We start from the raw sequence: 12,626 nt of genomic DNA, 5'->3' as shown, positions 1-12,626 counted from the left end.
GGGGTTATGATTTTAATTTATTTTTTTAGTACTGTTGACCCCAATACATGTAGTATATGGTTTAATTGTTTAAATAAGTATATTTTATTTTATTTTTGCATTCAAATTATTATAAGCACCTAACTAACTTTGAACTTTTTTTTAAAACAAAACTTTGAACGTTGTATATATTGCATATTGAACAAAAAAAGAATCCTTAGCTTAGCAAGACTAGTAGTGGTAATGGATTAATGTCCATAGAGTTAATTTTCATGTTAGTTAATAAGTAATTTGTTATCTCATTTTTCTGGGCATTTAATTATTTTGATTTATATTTCAGTTTAAATATTTTAAATTATTTCCTTTAAGTATTTCATAAGTTTATTTAAATTCTTTGTGTGATCGACTTATCAGACAAAATTTGTGAATGTGGTAAATTACGATGTCTCAACGATCCATTAGATTGGAGGATGTGTTTACAAGGACCATATATACTACAACATTTGATTGGTGTAATTCCAGTGTGGTTGCTAGGCCTTCATATTATGTTCCTACCCATAATTTGCCACCTAGGAACCTAATGAGCTACACGTGCTAACAGTTTTTCAATTTTCTAGCTATTAACATTAGTTGAAAGTGGTTGAGGTTTGACTGGTAGACCATTAGGCTCACCTGTTGCCGACTGTCGTCTCTCTAAGTTAATCGGCTTCTCTTATTACAACTCCCTTTCTCGACCATTTAGCAGGCTTCGCGAAGACCGATTAGTGCTCCCGTTCTTTCCCTTATCCTCTAGTAGACTGGCTAATCGTAGTTCGATTCCTCTACTTAGTCGAGCCCTACCGCTGCTAGTACGACTCCTTCAGTCATGTCGTTTCCCGTCCCTTCGACTAACTTGGTTGTTTGTCCCCTTTACTATGCTCCGCCTAATTCTCTCATCCGTCATCTTCGTTGAGCTCCCTGCCAACCTCAGTGTTTCGGGCATCGGGCCTATGTCCGTATCCCATCAGCCCGTATGCCTGTTAATTAGTGTATGTTCATATTAATAATCAGTTGAGGTTGTACCCAAAAAACAAAACTAATCATTATAATCTAATAATATACGCATATCATAAAGGGCCGGGGTGTTTAAAGTACATGTGAAGATGCATTGCATAGAGCAGGATGAACTCATGTCACCCACCCACATTAAAAAAACTCTCGACCCATGTGGTCTGCTACATTGTCCCATCATATCATATGCAATCCTTCAATTCGGACAGACACCAACTAATGGGCAACACTATTCTCCATATCCTCACTGCCACACGTTATCCTAAACCTCAAATCACAACCATAATAGACCATGTGATCGATAACGTGGAAAAGGGCAAACTAGCCTACTTGGTGATTGGTCGTCCATGCATGCTTGCTATCTTGTAGAATATAATAGGACTGCGATTCTGTCTTTATGTTATTTTATATTTATATTAATATTAATTATATATGTTGGTATATTCTAGGTTGTCTGGAATTTCATTGGACATAATCTAGGATTCTCCGATAATGAATTATATATGTTATATATAGTTATATACTAATTAATTACTCAATCAATTCTGGTCTCTTTATGTGTTCGTTTTCTTCGATAACAATAACTTCTGGCCCAGTAGTTTTAGATTATTCTTCAGGATGTTAATTTGGATTATTCCAACCTTGCTGTTAATTTGTTATTCTAATCTGCTTTTCAAACTCATCCTTCGGAAGGTATTAAAAATTATTGGTCCACCACAATTAATATAAACATACAAGTCATTTATTACTTGCAAATTATTATGCAGGATATGAACCAAGAAAACAACCTATAAGGTTAAGAACACATGTAGTTGAGTAGTATGTAAGATGAGAGTAAGTCAATTTGAGTAACCTAAAGTCAATGGGAGAGCAAAGTTGTATTATATAATGAAAAACGTGAAATCCCTCTCAAGTGATATAAATGGTCCTATAGACCCCTCCCAAGTAATATATAGGTGGATATAGGGTGGTCATGTTTATATGAGATTAAATGAGTCGTACTTGTCCTCTAACTAACAAAATGATAAACGAACATGCTACACACTTTTACTTTTACCATTTACGTACAACTAACCACTCATTATTAATAATAAAATGCATGTGTACAAGACAGGTTTTAAAATTATGCATCTTGGAGAATGGGTTTTAATTTAGAAGTAGTTGTAGCTGCCTCATTTGTTTTTTAGTAATTAATGTTTATTTTGTTTTGTAATATGCTTCTCAATGTGGGGTAGGATACCCAATTGAGTGGTCAAGTCTTGAAGCGTAACCTCGATTTAACAAGCCCATATCTTTGAATTGAATCCTAATACTAGTAAGCTAATCTTATTGGTCAATCTCAATAAACTTATGATAATATAAATCCTACATTATTTACTCCCTCCAACTATCTCAATAAAGGCATTCAATTTCATGAGAAAGTAATATTCAACTAAGTGCTAGTTCAAAAATTATTAGATTGAAAATTCATAAGGTGTCCTATACTAGTGATATAAAAGAGGAAGAGTATAAACAATTTTTAACGTTTATAGTCGAGCATATAGCCTCACCCTATGCCCAACAATGGATGCCCAGTCTAACTAACCAATCCAAGAAGTCTAGGTGAGTCAAATCATATATAACTAATCACTCTGAAGTCATAAAAGCATTATAGATGATAAAACTCACAAATTAAACCACCTAATCCAACAATCAATTTCACTATCACCGAGACTAGCCAATAAGGAGGCGATACAATATTGACATTGGCAATCATCAATAACCACAAATTGATGGGGAGATACACTCTTCCCATCCTTTACCCATGTGTATATATACCCCAATAGCGTTAACAAAAGAGACTATTCAATACTACATTTATTACACTCTATTCTCACAACTATCACATTGTCTAAAGACCCTTTGACAGGTCGCACAAACACCTCCTACATAGTTAAAGCGTTCCTTTACTTCTTTCACAATCCAAGCTAACTTGACAAGCGAACACACTATAATAATTAATTATGTAAATTAAAAATTTCACTATCACCAAATTTCATTTGTCCAATACCCAGCCGGATTAATATAATTTCCTTTTAATTACAGAAACACCAAAAAAAAAAAAAGGAAAATAGAGAGGGTGAGGGTCATAACTTGCCAGCTACAAGGACCAACAAATACATATGTTTAGTTGAGGTGTATGGACATCTATATTTAACCCTTTATGACAAATAAAAGCTTTAAAGACATAATAATGCCTGCATATATGCCCACACCAACCAAACGTTGTACGCATCATTTGTTTAGTAGTTGTGCCCACTTGCAGCGAATCAGCGATGGATATATCTGCCGACCACCAATTTTCCCGAAATGGCACCATGCGTCTATGTCTTTCCAATGCACCAATATTACACATAACAAGTTGCCACGCTTTCCTAGTTACACACACATAAATAGGAATACGGGCATCAATTTAATTTGCAAATCCGCCTAGTAGGTATAACTCACTCTCAGCTCATTCGTTTTACATGGATCAAACTCGAATATCAAAATTTCACCCGTGATTGATGGCAAATCGAGTTCAGATTTTAAAATTGTAACGACCTACTGATGATATAATACCAAAAAAAAAATGGTTACAAATACAAAAGAATATTTATCCAAAAAATTTTATAAGGATAATGTCCATAACTTATTAGTGAGGTAAGAATGAGATGTGGATATTAGCTTGTGACACGTATGGTTGCATGTCACATTCTTACCACATATCTTTTAAAAAGGTTAGTCACACAACACTAAAAAGGGTTCCTTTACAATTGTATATATACACTTACATTCCACTCACAGGGTACTCGTCACTCTCATTGTACACCGCATCATCACCATTACAATATAGCGCGCAAAACTTAGATAGCAATCCCAGCCAAATTGAACCATAAGATTCTATGTTCGACTCCTTGTATGAGCTTTCTTGGTTTGAACTTGTCAGCTATGTATAATCTAGACGGGTTTTACCCACCTAGAACAAAGTCCAGCAAAATTTTAACTTAGACTAATCCGAATATTGTTCACCTATTTAAGTTCAAATATTTATTGTGCAACGATTATATACTCTAATTTTCACTAGAATGCATTGCATGTGTTCCATCAATTAATATTAACCCTTTTTGTGCCCTACAAAGGCTGCAGAGTAGTTCAATTGAGTTGTGTTGTTTTTCCCTTTTTCACTAAGTTTAAAAAGATACACTTCAACAACGTTACTTTTTGACTGTGCACCAACGTGTAACAACTCATACTACATCAATTTCGGGATAGTCACAGATGTCCCCAACGACAAACAAATAACACATGCATAAATACATAGGGTGCCCATCAGTCCATCAGATCTTACATCTTTGCAAATATACTGTGAGTTGGGATGTGAGGACCATTAAATTGAAGGTTCAATCTTTTGAAAAGATTTTGGTTATGTACTAACCAATTAAAGTGTGTCAATAACTTTGCGGTCTCTTTGTAATTTAGTGGTACATAGTGACTCTCCTAAATGAGAGGTTATGAGTTTGAGTATCGGTGGGATGGTGTTGTAAATAATGAGAAAATATTTATCCTCTTTTGTGACAATCAGATATACACAATTTTTATAAACTAACTTAACAAAACATGTTGAATCACACAAAACATTTAATATACGAAGTAAATAACATTTTTTCGTGTTTTTTTTTATTGCATCTTTACTTGATATCCATTGTACACGTACGTATTAGGAAGCTGCAATTTTTTTTTTTAATTTTCAGTACAAATATATTTTTCCATGCTTGTCCGTACAACCACACATATAATGAGTAGTAAATTTCTGAATTTGAGTTTTTCTTTAAAAATAGTAATAATAATAATAATAAATATAATAATAACTGTTGGATAAAATCGGTTAATAGAGTAAATGAAGAATCGATTTTTAATATTATTTTAATGTGGGCTCCCATCAACTAACTCCTGGCTATGTGATCAACGAACCCATCCAACTCTATGCGGCTAACGCCGCCGTCCGCCACCGCCTTCTTCATAGCGCAACCGAAATCCGCCGCCCTCTGTCTCATCCGCTCTCCTTCCTCCATGGCCATCAGCCTCTTCACGGCGTGTTCCACCGCCGATGACGTCACAATCTGGTCCCGGCGAGCCCAATCCTTAACCACGATCCCAATCCTGAGGACCTTAGTGATAAGCACGGTGTTCCTGGGCTGGTCGGAGTGCATTGGCCAGGCCGCCATGGGGACGCCCATGGATATGCTCTCCATGCAGGAGTTCCATCCGCAGTGACTCAAAAACCCGCCGGTGGAAGAGTGGGCCAGCACTTCCAGTTGCGGGGCCCAGTCTCTCACCACCATTCCCCTTTTTCTCACTCTCTCTTCGAACCCTCTCGGGAGCTCTAATTTTTTGTGTTCTTTGGAGAAAATATCTGATTTGTCGGCGTCTCTTAGAACCCAAATGAACTTTTGCTCGCTCCTCTCCAAGCCGGTGGCGATTTCTCGGATTTGTTCGTCGGAGAAAGAGGTGGTGGTTCCGAAGGAGACGAAAATGACGGAGTTTTTTGTGTGGTTGTCTAGCCACGCCAGACATTTGTGGCGGGTTTTGGAGGCGCCGCCATTGCTGACGTGGACGGGGTTGAAAGGTCCGAGGGCCCACTGTTTCTTCTTCCCACTGATTTCTTCCCTGGAGAGGAGTTCAAGAAAGGGGCCTTCCAGGGCTCTGCATGTGTTGTAAATCCTGCCGGAATTGGATTTCAAGAAATCGTATTGGGCCTTGAGGAAAGACTCGAACTCGGGGCTGAAACATCCTTCGAGGGACGGGAGGTCTCTGAGGAGGTCGGCGTCGACGGCGAAGGGCTTCCCCATCTTCTCCCAAATGAAGAGGAAAATGGTGAAGGCGGAGACGCTGTGGAAGATGTAAGACTCCGCATTGGGGATCCCCGCCGCGTCTTGAACCACCGACCCCATTAGCGAGTCGTGGATGACGACGACCCGGGAGTTATTACCCGCGAGCGCCCGGAGGAGCTTACCGACGGGGTCGCGGAGGAGGGAGGCGGCTTGGTAGGACGAGAGGATGTGCGCGGGGAACCTGGATTCGGCGGGGGGGTTGGGAACGGCGGCTGCGGCGGCGTTAGCGGTGGGGAATTCGTGAAAGTGGATGTTGGCGGCGGAGAAGGGGTTCCAGCCGTGGACGCGTAATCTGGCCTGGCGGTTGTGGGTGGCGGTTCCGACGAAGTGGACGGGAATGTTGTAGGAGGAAATGAGACGGGAGAGCTGGAGGAGTTGGTTGAGATGGCCTTGTGCCGGAAAAGGAACCATCACAACCACCACTTTTCCTCCTCCTCCGTGCTTTGTGCTTGCCATGACGGACGACTACTACGTAACTATCCCTGTGGGCTTGAGGTTTTATAATGGGTGCCCATCAAGATGGAACACAATATTATTTTTCTTTTTACTTTTTTTTTTCCTTCACCAAAATCAATGAGTTAATATCTAATTTAATGACTTAAGATGATTTTACCAAATTGAGTCATATGTTAAGATAGCTTGGTAATTTTACCTTTATTAATACCCAATTTAGTTCTCAATTATGGGGGTTTAACCAAAACTAATCTTTGACTATAGTGATTTTATTTAATTTAGTTGTCGATTATAATGATTTTTTTTAATTTAGTTCTTGATTCTAACGGTTGGGGACCGAATTAAATAAAACAATCAAAGTTGATGACCTAGTTAAGCACAAAAATTCATTTAGTATTGATGAGATATGAATAACCGGTGGTCAAATGCTACAATAAAGGAAGGTATTAAATGACAACGAAGCAATTATGGAAGGCATTAAATGGTAACGATGCAATTATGGAACACAATATTTTTTAAATTTTTTATTTTTTTGGTTTCGTCCACCAAAATCAATGAGTTAATATCTAATTTAATCCCTGATGCCATTGAGTTTGATGATTTTACCTAATTGAGTGCTATGTTAATATTGGCTTGGTAATTTTACCTTTATTAATGCTCAATTTAGTCATCGACTATGAGAGTAGTTTAACCAAAATTAATCCTTAACTATAGTGATTTTACTTAATTTAGTCATCGACTATAGTGATTTTTTCGATTTAGTTCTTGATTCTAATCGCTGAGGAAAATTCATTTAGTATTGATGTGATATGAATAATGGGTGGTCAAATGTTACAATAAAGGAAGGCATTAAATAGCAACGTTCGTCCATGATAACAAAGCAATTATGGAAGGCATTAAATAGCAATGAGTTAATACTTAATTTACTACTCTGTTACATTATAGTAGAGAAGCTCGATCTCATGACTTCCCATATGAGAGAGTCACTACATACCATCTGAGCACAAGGTGTTTAGCAGTTAATACTTAATTTTTTTTAGAAAATAGTTAATACTTAATTTAATCCTCCACTATAGTGATTTTTCTCAATTTAGTTCTAAACGATTTTTTATGCTTAATTAGGTCATTGACTTGGATGATTTTAGCCAATTGAGTCAAATGTTAAGATAGCTTGGAAATTTTACCACTATTAATACTCCATATAGTACACGAATTTAGGAGCTTAACCCAAATTAATCTTGGTATTTTACCCAATTTAATCTCCGACTATAATGTTTTTTTTTTCAATTTAGTTCTTGATTCTAACAGTTGATGACTGAATCAGGTAAAACAATCAAAATCGATGACCTAATTAAGCACAAAATTTTTTTAATACTATCTTGGAAAAATAAATTTCATGAACCAAACAATAAAAATAGCATTTTTTCTGTTTCATTTTATATGTTCTATTTAATGTTCTTGTTTATTTATTTTCTTGAATTAAAAATAATTTCAGTCAAACTTTATCAATTGAATTAGACATATAAAATGCGACGAAAGTAATATTTTGTATCAAACTTTAAGGAAAAAAAAAAAAAGTACATGTGGATAGACGAAACCGAAATAAATACATATATATTTGTATGTACATGTGAGTGACTGAGTGAGAGTGATGGATAAAGAATCTATGGGAAACAGGGCAAATGCAAGAAGTCAAGTTTGTATATCTGAGTTTTTTGGCCAACATCGTTGCCATTTGCCACTAATGCGGCGGCCGTCAAGTTTCATTTAGGCCACGTACTGCTAATTTTCAGTAGGTATATATTTTATAATTTTATATTTTGTGCTAACGTGCAATTGTCTTTTGATATTCCAAAAACGCTGCTATATTAAATTGCATTACGATATTATATATTAACCACATAAGAAATCATTTTGACAATATCATAAAATGATACTATGATAGTGACAGCGCTATGTGTGTTTTTTATATATTTATTGTGAAATGTTATTATCACTTCATATTAGATATTAACCTTTAAATGTCTTTATTTTTATTTTTATTTTGTGTTATCATCCTCACAAATTGCACAATAACTTCTAAGTACATTGTACCCACAACTAACTCTTTAATTAAAACTTCCTATTCAATTGTAGAAATCATATTCAAATCTTATCATTTTAATTTGCCAAATAACGTAACATTGGAATATAAGCTTTTCTTGCTATTGTTTATGTGTAAGTATGTACTATTTTTCTTAGGTGTCACGTGTTCCGGAGCCTTCTTCTTCTTCTTCTTCTTCTTCTTCTTCTTCTTCTTCTTCTTCTTCTTCTTTTTGAAGAAGAATTCCGGTGTTTTCTTTTAATCTTTTATTAAAAGTATAAATGCTACAATATTTTTGTCATATCCAATAACTAAAAAAATCAAAGAGAAAATAAAGTGGTATATGAAAAAAAAATTATCAACCCTTGCACTATTTCTATCTACTGTGTTTTTTTTAACATACATAAGATCATACTAACCCCGTACACCCCCACCCCCACCCCCACACACGCATATATATATATATATATATATATATATATATATATATATATATTTCAATTCCTATGCGGTTGGGGATGTCTCATGAGGTTGTGTGGTTAAATATGAGCCATTGATCTTGCCTACATCAACATCCAGGATTAAGAATGATTAAAATAAAAACGGTAGCAATTTGGTCTTTTTGCATCTAGGTCAAATTTAAATTATGTGGTTTTCCTTCTTAAAATGTGAGGCTTTTGTGCTTGAGGTGCGTGGTTTTTGTACTGCGTGGCTTAAGGTGCGTCAGTTGTTGAAACTTAAGTGCGTCAATCTAAAGCTTTAGGTTCGTGATTTTCCTTATTAAAATGCGTGGTTTTTGTGCTTAAGGTGCGTCGGCCTAAAGAGGTACGTGGTTTCCTTCTCATGGTGCGTGATTTGTATGCTTAAAGTGCGTCATTTTAAAACTTTAGGCGCATGGTTTGTGTTTTTAAGGTGCTTTGTTTGTATGCTTAAGATGTGTGATTTGTGTACTTAAGGTGCGTCATTTTAATGCTTAAGGTGCGTCTTTTTGTGTTAACCACGATCTATTGACTGCTTTGAAACCTTAGGTAAACGATTCATAACATACTTAGTAGGAAGCATAAATACCAAAAAGCACTTCATGACCTTAACCGCCATACGAAAAGGAGAAGCAGAGACCCTGAAAGAATCCTTGACAAGATTGCAAAAGGGCATACAAAAGGTGGAGGATCTGGATGACCAAACAACTTTAACACTCTTTATAGAGGCCCTAAAATCAGGGGACCTATTCGCCAGCCTACGAAGGGATACACTCGATACATGCACCCAAGCTATCCAACGAGCCAACAAATATGTAGAGACGGAAGAAGCCTTACAAAAGCGGCATTAACGCATCTAATGGACCGATCGTCAAAAAGAGAAAGCAAACCAAGTACCCACAGAAGACCAACCAACCCCCGCCATGAAGTGGAACCCATACCTAGGACCCATCAAAGATACAACTACCCTGCCCCACGTTTATAGGGGACCTGCCGCAGCCACCTTAGTTGCAACCATCCGATAGGGGGCCTAAATATTGTCGTTATCACAGGCGTTTGGGACACACCACCAAGGAATGCATCATTCTGCGAAAAGAAAATGAAGACATCATCCAAAGAGGGCGACCAGCTGCTCGTCCCAACCAATGGCTAAGACAACCCGAGCACCCAAGCAGGGACCCCATCCCTACTGATCGTGGAACTAAGGTCCCGCTGGAAGGTCCCAATAGGCAAGACAATGAGTGTGAATCATAGGAAGAGCGGAACTAGAAACACAAGCCTATAATCCACTAGAGACAATATAAAAGACCGACTGAATGCATCTGAAATTCAAGACGGCACAAGAGATTTTACTTATAGTTAGAAAAATAAATTCGTATAGTCAGTTATCATGTACTTTCGACCTATATAGTATGATAATATATAAAGTTATTAGTTCGAGTTATCAGTCACTCTCACACCTTTCATGGATCATTCGGTTAATAGAGTAAATGAAAAATCGATTTTTTTTAATAACTGGTCGATTTTGTTCGAGTATATGTCTTCCACCTTCCGGTGGGTCTATGAGTCTTCTACTACCTAGTGGGTATACATTTCTTCCACATTCTGGTGGGTATACGTGTCTTCCACTGGCTAATGGGAATTGTGGATCGTCTAGACTTATTCCTAGACCCCGTTTTCCTAACTACCATGTGATGAGAACAAGCGCCTAGGAAAGAAATAAGAACCATTTACAGTTGTCCACGTGTCCAGATCAACGAATCAAATGTAACTTTAAAAAAATCGGGTGTTGCAAGGTAGAACATCATCTTTTGCTACCACCTCTTGAAGTTCAAACCAGTGAACTTCTCTGACTTTTCGGGCAAACCACTCGGTACCACAGGTACCTGTATCGTAGGGATATACCCCTCAATGCTTGCACCGTCCTGTGAACCAGCGTTCACCGGTGCCTAGGAATGTGCAACATTGTTGTCGTTTCCACCACTATTATCCTCAGTAACAACATTCTCCCCTGCATTGTGAGCTAGCAAATCGGGGTTCTCCATTTCTTCGAGGAAATTAGAGAAAAAAACATAAAGGAATAAAGGAATAAGGTTTTATGCTTGTTAGGAAATAATACTACGAAAATAATATTTCCGAGAAAATAACAAGCACAAGAAAAAGAAAGGATTTTCTGGGTAAGTGGTAAGCTTGAGACATTTACTCACTACATTATCCTTAAAACCTTATTTGCTACCTCACAACGTGCTAGGAGCATTGTAGCCTAGATTTCTCAAGATAAAGCAAGCTACGGCTTCAAGTTTGAGCACTCAAACTATGAAACCCGACGAACAAGAACAAGGTTTTGAACACAATAGGCAAAAAATGAGTAGAAGCAGAGTTTTCGAGAGAGAAAAATATATTTCGTTGTGAATAGCATTTGGTCATGGCTTAAATATATACCAAGGCTAAACCCGAGTTCATCGAATTACACACGTGGACAACCATTCAACCAATGATTCGGATTCGTGCTAGGCGCACATGAGTCAAGCCTTTTCAGGCTCATTTTAAGATGCGCGAGAGAGAGCCTCTATGCTATACAATTCAATAAGCCTTAGAAGAGCTCTTGTGAAATAGTGGTGCAAACCCACTTCCCAAACCAATGTGGGACAAAAGCTTACTTTAAAGTTATTCCCTTCATTTTTCCAACTCAAATGTGTCAACTTTGAGAATCAATTTCTCATTCACCCATTATCCATTTTGTGCGTACAATATATCAATCTCTTCATCTAACTACGAAAATTCGGAATCCACCTTGACCCGACCCAAATCAAAAGTAGACCCACATATATTTATACCACAAAATAATCACTAAAATTACCATTTTATGCTATTTTTCGAACAAAGAATCTTCTAGAATCTCTTCATCCTATCCACCATCCGTGCTGTCATTTAACAAAAATGCAAAATGGTCGTTCTTATCACATGTCATTGTTTTTCCTTTTTTTAAAATTAATTCTGATTAGTACAACTAAACTGTCTCTTTTTTTCAAATTGATAAAAAGATACCAAAGATAAATATATTATAATAGTTCACATATTCGTGCAGTACACGAATAATTAAAAACAAAAATGTTACAATGTTACATATTGAGTCTATAACGTGGGAAGTTATGCAATATAAACTAACGATACTTTGGTTAGTAACAATTAACTGAATTGAATAATACTGGAAACTATATATGTTCTCATGCGTCCTCAGTTTAATTAATGGAAAACTCAATACGCTGATGATTGTAATGGGGAAACATTTTTCCATACAACTCTCTCAGCAACTATTGTATAGATCGCATATAAAATGATATAATATATGGCAAATGGCCGATAGATGATTGAGTTAGTTGAAATTAAGTTGGATAAAATGACTTGTAATGGAATAAGTATATTGTACTAATGATCATTTCATAATTAAAGCCAACAAGCTAACAAAAAATGTTACTCTTTTTAGCTTTTCAGATTTTGGTTTATTGCCCTAATATGCTAATACAAACAATAAACTTTTTACCAAACACTTAAATAACTTATTGAACAATCAAATCAGTCAAACTTAGTCAATCCAGTCAAAATTTGGCTTATCAGCCATTTACCAAACACTACCATTATATATAAATATATTATTGTAATAATTGA

General features: G+C 36.5%; 1 protein-coding gene across 1 annotated transcript; it reads right to left on the bottom strand.

Moving 5' to 3' along the window:
• Positions 1-4,688: 4,688 nt before the first annotated feature.
• LOC116028515 (zeatin O-glucosyltransferase-like) lies at positions 4,689-6,436 on the bottom strand. Its single transcript, XM_031270245.1, has one exon. The coding sequence runs from the start codon at positions 6,396-6,398 to the stop codon at positions 4,995-4,997; it is 1,404 nt and encodes a 467-aa protein (XP_031126105.1). The 5' UTR covers positions 6,399-6,436; the 3' UTR covers positions 4,689-4,994.
• Between the last annotated feature and the right edge of the window lie 6,190 nt (positions 6,437-12,626).

The sequence above is a fragment of the Ipomoea triloba genome, chromosome 9, assembly GCF_003576645.1.
Source record: "Ipomoea triloba cultivar NCNSP0323 chromosome 9, ASM357664v1".
Classification (NCBI taxonomy): Eukaryota; Viridiplantae; Streptophyta; class Magnoliopsida; order Solanales; family Convolvulaceae; genus Ipomoea; species Ipomoea triloba.
The sequence above is the reverse complement of the archived record's forward strand: the minus strand, read 5'-3'. Positions and strand labels throughout refer to the sequence as shown.